Below are 15,631 nucleotides of genomic sequence, written 5' to 3'. Positions count from 1 at the left end.
CATATATCAGCTGATTGTGACAGATTTTATAACCTATAACTTGTTACCAAAATAGTAAAAGTGAAAAAAAAGGTAGTGTCTACGTCATGCTTCTAAAATAAGTCCATCAGTTACTGAAATAATGGCCAGTGCTTCAGCTTCAGCTCCTCGCAGGAATGAAAATGAAAAGAAAATAAATTCCTCTCAGTACCATGAACGCAATCGAACATTCTCATCAACTACTACAAATCATTATAAAAATAAGTTGGCGCAGATAGGCATTCAAAAGGATTTGAGAGAGATACTTGAAAGGAAAAAATTGGAAAAAGAACATGAACAGGTAGCTGATTCATTCACAGATTCTACAATCGTTCCTAATTTTTTCATTCATTCATATTCCGAAATTCGAGTTGGGCCATGCAGTATGCTTCGACCACTCTACAATATTTACTTTGTCCTTTAAGTTCATTAGCAACGATTCATTCAGACATGTATCGTGATTATATTTATTCCACTAACAAGTACTAAATTCTTTTAGAATAATCAGTCCCCCCCTACAAACCTGTCAAATGAACAGTCTCAAATTTCAAGGAAGGTTAGATTTGTAGAAGAAAGAACACCATTACGTAGATCCAAATCTTTCACTTCTGGAACCACTAAAAATTATGATTACAACCTTCAAGGATATAATGATACTGAAGTCAAAGAGAAGAGCCCGCCTAAAAAATTCAATAAAAGCTTCAAAGGAAAAAGAAAAGAATATTTTGATCTCCAAAACCCCACAAATATCAAGATTGAGCTGCAGGCAGATTCTGGAGAACGTAAATGTATTTTGGATGAGAGTGTGTCTCTGACCACTATCAAGTGCGACCTAAAACATTGTAGAAATATTTTGAACCATTCTGAAAACAAAGAAAAAACTGCATCACAGGCAAACTCGAAGGAAAGAAATAGGGATAAATTTAAATCGCTGAGTGGAGATCACGGCAAATCTTTCAATAAAAAGAATAGAGGATCCCTTGAGAAATCTATCAGAAATGAGGAGCTTGAAAGTAACCAGAACACGTCAAGCAATACTGATAATTGAGGCACTAGGCTGTAAGATTTTATATTTGGTGACTTAGAAGTGGTCATGAAGGCAGGTAGGAATTATTAGGTGGAAATCTAAACTTTTAGCAGGATATGTTAAATATTATTATATGCAGAAATTTTATGACGTAAATGATGGTGCTGTGAACTATCTAAAGTTTTTATTTCATCAAGAATTCAACATCAGTCGATGTTGCAAAAAGGTATTTTTTTTTATCTTGGCTTCTATAATATCTTCGAGAATGTTTTGAAGAAAGTAGAAGAAGACTGCATGAAAATTTTTTGGAACTACTGAAGTATCCCACATAATGATTTCAAAATGCCCTTCTATGGATAATCAAAAAAATATCACGAAGTATATTTTCGTACATTTAATTTTAATCTTGTTAAGCATATTACAAAATTCTAATATTTGTTATTATTTATTCAAGTTTTTACGACTATATAGCTTTAACTGAAGTATTTGTATTTTTGTAAGTTATTCAAAATTGTTGTAGTTCTCTTTTGATCAGTAATTATTTTTAATGAAATTTATTGTGATCCAAATATACAAAATAAACATACTTTACATGAATTCATTTATTTTTCGTAAACTAACAATTATAAATATCAAGTTCAAAACATTTCCTGCCCTATTGTAAACTGGGCATCACATTCATAATTTCGTTTTTGAAAACTGGCAATTTCTTCCGCTATAGCAAATATGAGTGATGCATCATCAAGCTCATTCTGGAAAAAGACGAAAACACAAATGATTGATATAAGTTGCCATTGATTTGTTAATGCAAAAAAAAATTAGACGAATTTTTTTTAGTTTAAACCCATTTTTTCAACTAACTTTTTGTCAAGATCAAATTAAATTCTTCTAACACATTTCTGATATATGCAGGAAATGAAAAATTCAAATGAACACTGTTAGTCTGAAGATTAATCATCTAACATAAACCAAAAACGTCAGTACCTTCATTGCCTGTTGATAACAAAGTTCCGCTTCAGTTTCTCTATCCAGTTTCAAATTGATTAGGGTGAGAAATGCCCAAACTTGAGGAATACGGTTGTTGCAGATGTTGGCTTCGGTAAAACATTCTTCAGCACTCAAAAAATCATTTTCCTGCGCAGAGTTCATGAAAATACATGAAAAACATATTTTTTAAAGCAACTTTCTTTACTTACGTTGTAGAAAAATGTACCAGCAATTGTCCAGGTATATGGGGTTGGGTTGCTTTTACACGCGAGTAGCATAATTTGTCTGGCTTCTTGTTCTTTGCCCAAAATACTCAAAACTTTGGCGGTATCTATATACAACATATGTATGTCGTCCGGTCTATCGAAAGCGTTCAAGACGTAGAAGAACTCTTCTCTTGCTGCTTCGTACTCATGTTTCCACACTAAGCAGTGGCCAGTCAGTGCAACTACAGCATAATTCTAAAAAGGGCCACAATTACTACCACTACTCCAATGGAGTAACGTGTTGAAACACGTGTATTTTTACCCATCCTTCAATCAATTTGGCTTCTTTCAGATGGTCCAAAGCGTGGTCGTAATTTTCTTGAAAGAAGCATATTACAGCTAACAGGTAATTCACCTTGCCAGGATGTGATGCTATTTCGAACGCTAAAGCATCCTCGACCCACTATAAAGGAGATGAAATAGGTCTTAGGTGTAGAATTCAGCTGAAGAATTTTGATGCAGCGTAACGTTTTTGGTTCGTTATTTCAGTAATGAACGTAATCTACAATTTTGTTATATCCATTCCGGAATATCTTAACCACAAACCCGTCCGCCATTTTGAGCTTCCATCTTTTTTTATACAAAATATATTTAGCTACACTCTCGAAAGTAGGCACTGTTCTTCGGTCGAAATATAACTTACATAATACATGCGCAGTTTCAAAAGTACCACTGCCGTTTTGAAGAAGACAGTTCGGGGTAATATTTCTGAAGTCCAAATCAGTTCGTCATTCTTCATGAAATAATCTTGCTCAGTTCTCTCGTCGTTTAAATATTGCCTCGCCATATCTTCTGCGAAAGCCATTCCTCCAGCGTTTTTATTCTTCTGATAGAACAGGAATAATATTCCCCATCCTAGATAATCCGTATTACATTCGTGATGAAAAAAATCGATTTATTTTCATTGCTTTTTACCTTCAACCCATCTTGGTCGATGAACTAGGACGGTCATGAAGCATGTTTCAGCATCAGACATTTTTCCCTTCTCCGTTAGAAGAATACCGTACAATACTAAGCTGAAAACGACTCATCGTTACTGAAATTACCAAAAAATCAACAGAGTTCAGCATTCGAGATGACGCAATTGATATATCTGTGACACTACACATATGTGGATCTTTTAAACAGAGTTGAATTCAATAAAGGTCCACCATCTTTGAAGTATGATCTATATTTATATATCTATAAGTATAGTATATTTCAATATGAGTATGTATACCTGTTTGTATGATCCAGTCTTTTCGATAGAGCCTCTTTCAAATATTCGAATGCAAGTTCTGGACTGTCCATTTCAATCTGGAATAGAGCGTAGTCGAACCAAACATCAGGATTGTCTTCTTGAAGACATAGTCGCTGGAAAGAATTTTACCAAAGAACTATTTTTTTGTTCGTTGAATTGAATCCAATATAACGCGCGATGGATAGGTCTGTTTAAAGAAGTCTAGTTCTTCCGATTAGCCTTATATAAAGCTTCAAGTTAATGAACTCCCTATGTCCTTACCTCCATGAAATATTTCTCTGCACAAGTGTACCGCTTCAACTCGCAGGATTCTTTGGCGTAGAAAAGCGTTGCGTCCATGGAAGAAAGGCCCTCCATGAAGCGCGCGGTTATGGCGCAATTCTGCTTGTTCAGAATCGTATTCATTCGAGAGACCAAGTAAACGAAGAATTTTCCTATGAGGTCCTGGTGTTTCTTGCTGCTTCTTCTGAACGCGAAATCCAAAACGTCGTATTTCTTGCTGATCAACACCGCTATCGCTTTCCTGAGGGTGATTATGTATTTTTGGTAGACGCCTATGCGACGTAGGTATGTCAAAAAGTCGGCCTGGGAAGAACCTGGAACGGTATTATCGACCAGAGATCAGAATGAAGGGGACCTATATCACTCCTGAGCTATAACTCGACTTCAAAGCCACATAGAGGGTCCAGTTGTGTATCTGAACCATCTGAGGTCCTACTCGAATCCTTACATAAAATTTCATTGAAATTATCCCAGGCCCATCAGATTCAATCCAATAACTAGACCCCATCAAGAAAATGTCAACGTTCCAACTGTTTCACCCTCACAAAATTCCGTCCCAGATGTAGAAAGTTGTATAACTCGACTGTAACGCCACCTACCGGGCTCAGTTATGAATCTAAACAATCCGGGGCCTCACATAAATCCACAAACAAAATTTCATCAAAATCGGACCGACTGAGTAGGAGGAGTCCAGTTACAAACTCACGTACAGTAGAATTGTAAGAATGGTACCTCTGGGCAAATTTCACAGAGTTATTCTTCAGGCAATTTGAAACAAATTCATCTTGTTTTGAGTGAGAGAACGGTGAAATGTTACAAGTTATTGAACATGAGTAACTCAACAACAGAAGTTGTTGGAATTTTGTTGTTGCCTGTAGAATCACTCTGTGAAATTTGCTCTGGGATAACTCGCACACCCTGTATATATATATATATATTTTTCTCACAGTGACAAATTTTCTTCTCCTGAATGTATTTGGTGAAGTGCTCGTTCAAATTCAAACCCATATCTTGTATCACTTGCTTATAATTCTCCTCCACCACCTTGATACTAAGGGCGGTTTTAGGGAGGATGGGTTTTACGGGAATCAGTTCCTTCAGACTACGGATAAAAAATTCCGATGGTTCTGAATTATAGAAAAAAATTCAGTCGGTTTCACCCACCTTGTGATTAAATCTTCAGCTGGTCTGGCTTTCACAAGTGGTTCAGCTATTTCAATTTCTATTATTATTATTGTTGGATCTCCGTTCTCGTTGAAAATCTTCATACTGGGTTCTTCTTCCACTTCGGGAGTTGGTGGCAATGGTAGAGTCTGAAAGCAATACCTAAATTCCCTGAGGTATCTACTCATAAAGTATTTCAGGCTATTCTTCAATCTCTAAATAATTATTCGACAAATATGAGAGAAAAAGGGATGAAAAAACAGACTCGATGGACTTAATTCCAAGAAGAAAGGGCTAATCAGGAAATTTGTTAAAAAATATAAGCACGTTTGACGATTCAGATCAGACATAACGAGAAATAGAAAAAAATGATTTTTTTCTCTGCTGTAGAGGTTCGGAGATCCATTTAGAATAGCCTTAGGGAAGATTCTACAATAACAAAACAATTTCGACTCTTACATTCTTCAAATTATCGTCCGTAGAACGATCAGTTTTGTTACCCCCCTTTTTGGTGGATATTGATGTGTTCGACGCATCCTGTTTTCTCTTGAGGCCCTTATCCTTCTCGTGTTCAACCTTCTTGAGAGATTTGTCGCTAACCTGATGTAGATTCTCGGTCGATTTTGGCTTGGGCAAGAAAAAGGAGTCTTGTATGCCAGTGGCTCTGAGAACTTCTTTCTCATGATACGTCGATAATTGACAGGCTACCCTTGTACTGGTAACTGAGAGTAAAAATACTGTGATACTCATCAATTCAAGGCTAATTCGAGTAGTTACCGCCAGGATACACCAAGGAGGAAATGTCTACTAGTGCCATGAGATGGAGGAAACCCGAAGATTTCCCCTTCTTTTTCGTTTCTACTTTGGTAGATGACCTCTTAGGACCTTCATCTGCATCTAAAGGAGGAAGCTGAAATAGTGGAATTATTCGTGAAATGCTGAATTTTCAAGCCACTCTAAGCGGCAGACAGTGGACAATCAACGTTGCCTTTTAACTGCCTAACAGGTTATGGGCCCAGATTAACAGTTTAAGAAATCACATACTATCAAAGTAGTCCAAACTGAATGAAATTTCTCAAGTTCGGATATGTAAAACATGGAAAAAGGTACCTACTGTATATGCATAAAATAAAAACATTATTGTCAGTCAATTATCTCACCACATCCTTCTCGGCCAGATAAATTTCCAACAGTATGTATCTGTATCTCAGCAGATAATTATGCAGGACTGTTTTGTTCAGATCCGTCATTATATTCCTTCTTATGTAATTATAAACAAGTTTTGGATTGTTCTTTTTTATTACCGAACTGATGCTTTTCGACGAGTTATATCTCACGTTGTCGAACTCTCGTCTGATCCTGAAACGACGAGACCATTTTTGAGAAACCGTATGCGAAGCAGGCGCACTAGAAGCTCACCTATATTTGGTAGCGTTTACATTATCCCCAATGACAGGAATGTTAGGCCATGCTTTCATTTGGTACTCAATATCTTCAGATATAAAAACCGAATTTCCAAAAATCTGTTTCATATCGAACTGAAAGTAAATGTTCATTAGGTATGAGCTCTGGGATTCTTCTGGTAAACCGAAGACTAGCTGCCGCATTCAGTAAAGGATGCAGTGTTCAGAGGATGCCCATTAAAGTGCAAAAGAGGTGAAGCAAAAGTTACTTAAAGTAGTGAATTTTAGTTGCCGTTGGAAGTGTTCGATTTGTTCGATATTTCATTGATTTGGAGATTTCTTGATCATCCCTCTGGCTCACTCAACACACCACAGTCTCTTTCATTTGAGGTTTAAGACAAATCAGAGGCTAGCCAGTGGATAAAAGCTCCCTCCCAGGTGTTTTTTTTTTGCGTCACCTCTTCTACGCAGTTTTGATCTGTTTTTAGTATCTCAAGATGAATAATAGTGTCATACATTATCCGTGAAAGGTACCCAGGCGCAAATCCTACATTCCATTTCCGGCGAAGACATAGCCTGTGGTATATTGAAGATACTTTCAACAGTGAAGCCGAGAATGGTGGGTTTCATCGGAAATTCAATTGGCTTGTCTATGAGCACTGTAACACACATCTTCGGAATGTTTCTGAAGGTCATCATTCTATCGTCATCGTACGAGACTAGAGGCTTGAGATCAACAGAAGCATCGAATTTTTGATTACCTGAGAGAAATCAAGTATTAGTTACTTTTTTGTGAAGTTATAACAGCAAAAACTGGACCAAGCATATTCGAACCTACCTAGAATCAGGGGTAGCATATCCATGGTCCCCATACCAATCACAACCGAATTTTCTTCCATCTTCTGCGAGAGTTTAGATGGGGAAGGAGCCGCGTCCGGGTCCTCAATCTTCTTAGATTTCGTGGAAGACTTGTCGGATTTCTTCGACTTAGATTTTTCCTTCGGCGTTGAACTGAGGTCTTCCTTAGAAACCAGCCTCTCGGCGCTGTGCTCCTCGGAGATACGCCTCGTCTTCTTGGTTTTGGAGAACTCCTTCACCGTTTCCTTGTCCTCAACCACCTCTCCGGTGAACAGTTCGTAGACGCTGATGGCGCTATCGAAAGACGATTTGGAATCGTGGCCTATCTCTTCGAACAGGTGCATCTGGTTGAAGAACTCTGGGTCGAAGTCTCCGGGGGTTTGGTATATTGTAACTTGCGGCGAAGACACATCGATAAATGATTTTGATTAATTTATTTTATTTATTTTTTTCAATAACTGCGAATTTCTGGTTTGAGGCTTTGATTTGAAAGGATCAATGATTCAATGATTCAAACCTAACTAAGGTTAACCAAACTGACTATCGATTAATAAAATCTTACATATTAATGGTTTCGATACTAGGTCATCCAGATCCTTATCACATAGAACATCAACGTCTATGTAAAAGCACCAATTCAACTTGACTTTCTCATCGATTATGAGAGTTTTTTCAGAAACGTCTACTACCTTTCCGTTGTATTCACTTTTCACATGCACGTAGCAAACTTGGTGGAATGCTTTCTGAAAAAATTGGAGCTTTTTAGAGTACCTACATAAAACAAACTGAAACACGTTATTCGATAAAGAAGTTTTGTATACGTTGCGCTGACAAATCACACTGGATTACTCACCACATTCTCAATTACATCCAGAATAATTTCTATCGCACGACCATCCTTAGGTTTCTCAAACTCTTCCTCGATTTTGGGTTTTTCTATTAGTTCACTATTAGTTTGAGAAACTCTAAATTCATTCACAGCGGTACTAGCTTTCTGAAATAACACATACTTAGCAGGATACTATGCCAACTTTTTATTTCTCTTACATTCTTTTTATCCTTGGACATTTTTTAAGTAAAACTATTTGACATCTTTGGCAGATATGTTTATCTATCAAGTCTGAAGTTTGCTATGAGTTGGCCTTTTGTTCACAGATATATGATATCCGACTATTCGATTATTTAATGCTCCTGAAACGGTGAATTTCTAACAGCTGCATCTCACCGGTATACAGTGGAGCTTCAGACATCTAGAAGGGTTCGATACGACCGCACTAACGCTTGTAGACTCTATGCCGCAGAGCTTCAAGTGCCGCTAAGCTTTCTCTCTCTCCACACTCCATTGATTCACAGTCCTCCCTGTATTTCAGTCACACCAGCGTGGATCCTTCTAGTCACAAATTTCTAGCTCTCATTTCAGCAGAATCCGCTGATCATTATGCTCAGGACTGGACTGGCTCCGTGAAATTGCCGTATTATACCCGCGATCATCACATAAACCGATGGCAGATGAAAAATATAAGTTATGAAGAATTAGTAGCGAAAAGACTATCCTTAAATTCTGAAAAAGTACCTTCACCAGCGGGGCTCGAACCCAGAATTGATTGCCGTTCAAATGCTGTACCACTGAGCTACCATAAGAGAACCTCCTTTGACAAGACTCAGAGTTAGTAGTATCAACAGTTAAGGGTGGAAAGGAACAATATTCATTTTCAAGGGTCGTGTAGATCCATTTTAGTTATTACCCTAGCATCGCAAAAACAAAAAAAAGTTTTATGTTTTATCATGTATTTCCCATACTGAATATGAGTACATCAAATTTTATACATCCAACCAGAAAAAATACAAGGCGGAATTACATTTATCATGATTCCAAAAAAATAGATCTATCATTAACATTACACATAAATAAATTTTCATTTTCAAATTATGATTGGTATTGAATCACAGTTCAGAGTAGTCTCAACCAAACGTTCAATATGATAGATTCGATTGATCAAAGTGTGAAAAAAAGTTTTTCCTAGTCAAACCCCACCTTCTTCTTCACCCTTTCAAACATCACAAATAACATTCATATTCGATATCTCATTATTATACAGATAGGCATCCATAAAACGGCTTCGATCTGGATGATGGCGCGGTCAAAAAATTCAAAACAAACATTTTGAAATACCTACTCGGATATGTGAATATCTGAGTTATTTCAACGGTAATTCGAAGAACTTTTTTGAAAATTTTCACACAAGATGTCTATGGCTCCTTTTATTAATCATAATAAATATAACATGAATGAGATCATCCTGAATTTTAATCGAATTAAGACAAGAGTAGGAGTAAATTTCAAGATCGAGACCTAATTTTTGATTAAGCTTCATTTTTCAATACCAAATATTGACGATATCTCCAGATTTAGGAATGTTTGAGAATCAGAAAGAACAGAGGCTAATGTAGACAGATCTACCACGAATTACGAAAATTTTCCCGCGGTTGAAAATCGAAACTTATATCACTGGCAGCACCAAAATTCTAGAAAATAATCTATTCCAACGATGTAATTCTTTAAAAACAGATTTATTCAAAGCATATATTCTCTTAAGATAATTTGACTAGAGATAAGCATAAGAAAATCTTAAAAATATATAAAAGACGAAAATTATCAATACAACACTAAACCTACGATCGCAGGAACCATAAACATCGTGTGTTTTTTCAAATAAATACATATCAATGTAAACATTTCAATTGTTAATGTATCACTATTGAGGTTTTTGCTCAGGTGCTGAAGTGGCATAGTTAATAACAAAACCGTCGCATTCACTCTGGTACAAACCGCCAGGAGCACTTGTACACATCAAATTTGGAGATTCTAAATCACTTCCTCTTGGAACAGTATACATATTTCTACCTCGTATCCTGCGGCTTATAGAGCTCCCTGAAATAATGTAGCATAATATGCCATTCATCATGCGACTAACGCATGAAGAACTATGAACAACAGCACTTACCAACTATTCCCAAATGCTCTTGAATATCACTCTGTACGTCTGAAACATCCCACATGGCCAAAAAGGCTTGACAGCAGGACTGTTTACTTCCAGGTACAACGTAAGGCTCATAAGAGAAAGCATAATGATGGGCGATGGCAGCCATACACATTTCGATGCATAACAAAAAATCCTGGAAGAAAGTATGATATTGATTTTTCTTCCCCTAGATTCATTTGGGTATAGGTGGCCCACCTACGTGTAATTTACCCCACTTCCAGCACTTTTGATTCTTCTCTTCAAAAATGGAAAAAAAGTAGCCTAACACTTTCGTTTCTCTTTATCAGAAATTATTATAAACAATTGTGCTACATTTTGCCGACTTGTACTGTTAACATTTTCAGAAGAAACTCACAACTTTTCTTAATCAACAAAAAAAACCAATCGTTCTCACTTGGTTCCAATGAATCGTCAAATAAGATCATCAGACTAATTTAGTGTGTGATAAAAACTATATTCTTACCTGTAATCTTGTCGATAAACTGTGTTCTGCCTCATGGGTGTCAGAATTGGTTCTGATTATCCTCTGATAGACCAAGAAATCTATCACCACACCTTGGCTGAAATCAAAGTCAGTATTCACCTATAAAATTCACCAGAAGAATTCATATTTCCACTTACAAAAACGTGAGGAACACCACTGCTTTGATGCACAAGAATTTAGGAAAAGGCCTCATGGGTCGCAATTCATGAATATTGGCTTTGTAAAACATCACCAAACAATACATAGCAACAAATTGGGATATATTGTTGACAGTCAATATGTACGGGTAAGCTACATCGGCTTTGAATTCACCCCCTCCATAAACTCCTGACAAGTGACAAATCCTAAAAAGTTTGCATAAAAAGTCTTCAATTCCACTTAGCCGATGTGACAAAAAAAATGGAGAAAAAACATTCACCAAAATTGTACTCCTTCGAAAAAAATTCAAATTGAAATATTATTTTTCACAAACTTACACAGCAATGATACTGGTGGCAGGTCGTACAACTGTATACTGTAGAATTCCATGTTTGCAAATATGAACAAATTCTCTGAAAGATTAACATGTTGAAAAATTTTAGGAATTATATTATTCATGAAAGAAATACCTTCCCATTTCCCAGTCTGGCAAACAGCAAAACGGAAAAATGTGTTTAACTTGAGGTTTGACTTCTAAACTAGCCTCTAGATCCATTTCCATGTTCAAATAATTCAAAAGATATCTCATGAAATTGTATATAACAAAGGCCTCATAACACTCCCGAAAACTATCTACATAAATAGAATTTTCTGGGTTTACTAATCCTAGCCACTAGAAAAAATTGAAAGGCTCCTGTTTAATATTCAAATGAAAATCCTGATTCGAAAATAAATAATAAGTCTATGCAAAAAAAAACATGAAATCCATAAAATTCAACTGTATATCTTATCACATACTCAAAGTATTTTGGGAAAGGTTGTTATCACAAATAACTTGTTTATAGTTGAAGTGCAATTACTTACGGCATTAACTGCATAAATTGGTACCATCCAAAGTATCCTAAAAAGCGATTATTTTCAGTAAACAACATTGTAAACAACTGATTTATTGATATTACCTTATAATATGTTTCTGCAACTTTGGGGTTGTATAATGAATAACATGTAGAATGATCTCCCACAAGGATATTGGAATTGCCACCCAAGCAAAAATTCCTCCAATTAGTACTTCCCTATTTCTTTCCTGAAATCCTTCTTCGATAGATCGCATCAAACATATCGGCACGATAATAAAAGCTGCTAGAGCGTATATGAGGATGAATACAGGTCTGATCCAGTGTCTCCATTGCAATAAACAATTTGGGCAGCACATTTTACATTTTCAAAATCACCTTCACCATACCCAGAGAAAAAAATATTTCGTCAACAAATTTGATCGTCTCAAAATCAACAACACCAAAACATCTTCGAACTATCTGACAACAATTCTGACGTTTCGAAATGTGGATGACTTAGAACTACTGTACTGTTGCTCTACGACTCAAAAATAACCAAAGAGAAACTCTTTCCTCATCTAATTGAAATTTTGAAATGAGATTTAAATTATTCAAAGGATGATAATGATAAGATATGATCTCTGATTAGATCATTCTCCATTCTCATCAATAGATGATTCATATGCAACAAATACTAGAAAATGGTTGGATCTTCTTGCTAGACTATTTGCTGATGAAAATAAATAAGATGAGATATAAAATATTATTTAATACTATTTTAAGTACAATGAAACAAGTTCAACAATCTATACTGTATTTCACAATAATCATTTACAACTATCGATGTATAAAAAATCGTCTTTCTAGAATTAACATAAGAACATTCCATATGAATTTATTATATCTAAATTAAAAACAATCAGAAGGTTTTTCAGCTTAAAAAAAACTTTTCAAGTTTGAAAATAATGGGAGAAATCATAAATCTTTCTATAAGCATAATTTTGTTTGTCTGGTTGAACCAAATTCATTCTCTGAATTTGATTCAAATCTGACTAAGTAGTGATGATAGACTATGATAAGATATAAAAAAAAACGAGTTCTGTCTGAAAATAAATAATTTGAAGATCACTGAATAACATATAAACCTCATTATGGCGTATCACCTTCACTTCACCACTTGGGACGAATTTCTTTGAACAACCACTGTTGGTACGCATTATTTATATCACATGGCATAAGGGAAAGATGAGAAGTTTGGGGATGTAAGGCCATGCATTTTCTGTGAACCCTGTGCAAAAGAGTATGGGTGTTTTCATCATACAGCCAGGGGCCATCCACTGTTCCAGTTCTGCAGAAAACAAGTTTTATGCCTTGTCCGTCTGCTTCGATGCACCTCTCACCAACACCTATATTGAAAGAAATAGAATTTCTAAATTCCCTTAAGACCAAAAAAAGGTGCTTTTTCATAGGATGTGGCTGTATCGTGATTTTTTGGTGAAAACAACATAGCAAAATTTCCCAGAAAACAAAGACTTACCTAGCTGTCCCTTTGAATTCAGCCTCATTAGTTGATTATTTCCAAACCCATGGCAGTGCTGAATAGCCATCAAAGCCGGAGGACCATGCCCCAAAGTATCAATACATTTACTAACGGCAACAGATCTGAGTTCACCAAAGTGAAGATTAGGGGGTAACTCGGGAAATTTCTCCAGAACATCGTAAGCCACTTCCTCCATGAACCACTTGAAGCTTTTGCATTTGAGACGATCCTTCAGCTCCAATTGGGAAGATATATCACCCATATCTAAGAACCGTGCCATGGGCTCTCTAGTATAGAAAAATTCCTTATATTTCTCATCAAACCAAGTTTCAATTACCCTCTTATAGTTTATAGTTATAAGAGGTCCCTTTTTCTTTTGCGCCAATTTTCCAAAATTATATGGCATGAAACTTCTATAAACATGACCAACTCTTGAACAAGGCACCCACTCAATACTTCCACCACATTGCCATATTTTGAAACTCAGCTCGAAATTTTCACCACCCCACACCAAAAGACCTGAATCGTATGCTCCAAGTTCTAAGAAGTATTCACGATTTATGGCAAACAGACCTCCAGCATGAGTAGGACTTTTATACGGTTCACTATTATGTTTTCTCTTATTTAATTCACGATCAGGTACTTCGTTCTCTTTATATAGCATGCCCCATTCAAAGATTCCTCTAAAATGCCGATCTTCACCATAAACCGGTTTATATTCGAAGTTTTTGTGGTTAATTCCATCTATTATAGGAACTGTCAGAACTGTACGATCTCTATAAATTGGAGCTAAGAGAGGAGGCAACCAATTTGTGTTCACTTCACAGTGAGCATCTAAAAAGACAATGACTTCACCAGTTGCTTCTTTAGCACCCCTGGATCTGGTCCTAATCAGCCCTTGTCTTTCAGTATTACGTATCAATTTTACAACACCATTAAACTGTTCTAAGTAAGATTCTAATTGATCTTTCAAATTTTCCTTATCGCTAAAGTCATCCACTAACAAGATTTCCTTCAAGATATGTTTAGGGGTTCTATTCATTACTGAATGGACTGTTCTTAATAATACTGACCAGCCTTCGTTATGGAAAACAATAATTACACTTGTACTTGGCAAATCATCAGGATAATCCCAGTGCTTACATTCTTCTAAGCGTGTATCTCTTATGGTTCTATCTAAAGATATTTCATCTGAACATGCTATGTTCATACCATATTCTGATTCAGATTGATCAGCAGCATTTTGCTGCTCCTGTTTCAAGTAATGTGGATGGCCCTTCTCACCAGGGCCTTCTTTGTCTTCAATTGTTTTAGGTTCATAATTGCCAAAACCATCAACTAATCTTGGTACTTGTTTACGAGATGATTTCAAATACGACTTAAAAACTTTCTCATGTTTATAATTGGATAACAGATAGAAAATTGGTACAAGGATCAATATGACTGCTATAAGTCTCAATATACGAGCTCTTCTACCGAAATTGAACTTTGCAGTGACCATTTCTGGTTACTGTTCTTATGAAAACAGTATTTATCTGGAAAACAAGTTACAGCATTTCAAATGGTCATATCTGAATGAAACTTACTGAGCTGGGATTTGAGGAATGGCGATTAACTTGTCTGAAATATTCAGGGTAATTCATTTAAATCAATATCAGATTTTACGTTGTTTTAAGTTCCTGTTATAATCCTTTAAGATACCGGTGTTACTAGCTGACGTTTCAACTTTTGCTTTGGATTGGATTGTTGGCATTCCATTGTTTTCTTCGCTTTGACAGGTTGACGTTGACGTAACATAGAGCAACACAGATTACAGATCTCTGTTATCTGTGAACGTTCCCCCACCCCCAACTCAGTGTACCCTACCTTTGCTACATACAGGGTACACCAAAAAAGAAACTGGACTGAACTCAATAATGTGATCGGAGTGTTATGGCAAACATGCCTTTTTCGTAGGGCAGTAATTGATGAAAGATGAATGAACGTATGGATAACATAAATTTTCATTCATTTTTATAATTAATCCAAATCCAATATACTACCGTACGAAAAAGAAATTTTTTTGATAAGACTTCAGAAACAACAATTACTATACTAATGAAGTGTATGTTGTTGACTCCAAAATACATAGAATGGGAAAAATCGTATTCTAGAAGTTTAACAATTTCAGGCCCACAATAGAAAAACCCTAATCTAATTATCTTCAGCAACAAAAGGTCTATCAATTGGTACAAAAAGTTACGGTCGATATTTAACTACATACATTTTTTGTAATCCTTCATACCTCGCATGTTATACATGCTCGTTTCACTATCCCGGTAGCGTCTAAGCAAACCTCTCAAAT

General features: G+C 36.1%; 4 protein-coding genes across 4 annotated transcripts; 1 reads left to right on the top strand and 3 right to left on the bottom strand.

Annotated features, from left to right (window-relative positions):
* The first annotated feature begins 21 nt into the window (after positions 1-21).
* LOC123309942 lies at positions 22-1,642 on the top strand. Its single transcript, XM_044893252.1, has 2 exons — positions 22-319; positions 518-1,642. The coding sequence occupies exons 1-2, from the start codon at positions 122-124 to the stop codon at positions 1,064-1,066; spliced, it is 747 nt and encodes a 248-aa protein (XP_044749187.1). The 5' UTR covers positions 22-121; the 3' UTR covers positions 1,067-1,642.
* Positions 1,362-8,353, bottom strand: LOC123309941 (cilia- and flagella-associated protein 70-like). The gene is made up of 19 exons (XM_044893250.1): positions 8,293-8,353; positions 8,099-8,239; positions 7,808-7,988; positions 7,226-7,639; positions 6,904-7,148; positions 6,404-6,522; positions 6,145-6,343; positions 5,762-5,894; positions 5,444-5,706; positions 4,985-5,133; positions 4,768-4,922; positions 3,800-4,134; positions 3,518-3,651; positions 3,214-3,314; positions 2,942-3,153; positions 2,561-2,701; positions 2,242-2,493; positions 2,030-2,179; positions 1,362-1,797 (listed from the first exon to the last, which is right to left on the bottom strand). Exons 1-19 carry the CDS (start codon positions 8,311-8,313, stop codon positions 1,684-1,686), a joined length of 3,459 nt encoding a protein of 1,152 aa, XP_044749185.1. The 5' UTR covers positions 8,314-8,353; the 3' UTR covers positions 1,362-1,683.
* A 663-nt stretch (positions 8,354-9,016) lies between these two features.
* LOC123309175 (transmembrane protein 184C) lies at positions 9,017-12,297 on the bottom strand. The gene is made up of 8 exons (XM_044892145.1): positions 11,871-12,297; positions 11,776-11,812; positions 11,382-11,584; positions 11,250-11,324; positions 10,911-11,117; positions 10,753-10,849; positions 10,251-10,422; positions 9,017-10,177 (listed from the first exon to the last, which is right to left on the bottom strand). The coding sequence occupies exons 1-8, from the start codon at positions 12,122-12,124 to the stop codon at positions 10,002-10,004; spliced, it is 1,221 nt and encodes a 406-aa protein (XP_044748080.1). The 5' UTR covers positions 12,125-12,297; the 3' UTR covers positions 9,017-10,001.
* A 204-nt stretch (positions 12,298-12,501) lies between these two features.
* Positions 12,502-15,063, bottom strand: LOC123309174 (N-acetylgalactosaminyltransferase 7). Its single transcript, XM_044892143.1, has 3 exons — positions 14,874-15,063; positions 13,285-14,822; positions 12,502-13,153 (listed from the first exon to the last, which is right to left on the bottom strand). The coding sequence occupies exons 2-3, from the start codon at positions 14,786-14,788 to the stop codon at positions 12,918-12,920; spliced, it is 1,740 nt and encodes a 579-aa protein (XP_044748078.1). The 5' UTR covers positions 14,789-14,822; positions 14,874-15,063; the 3' UTR covers positions 12,502-12,917.
* Between the last annotated feature and the right edge of the window lie 568 nt (positions 15,064-15,631).

This window comes from Coccinella septempunctata, chromosome 3 (assembly GCF_907165205.1).
Source record: "Coccinella septempunctata chromosome 3, icCocSept1.1, whole genome shotgun sequence".
Taxonomy (NCBI): domain Eukaryota; kingdom Metazoa; phylum Arthropoda; class Insecta; order Coleoptera; family Coccinellidae; genus Coccinella; species Coccinella septempunctata.
This window is presented reverse-complemented; position numbering and strand designations above follow the sequence as displayed.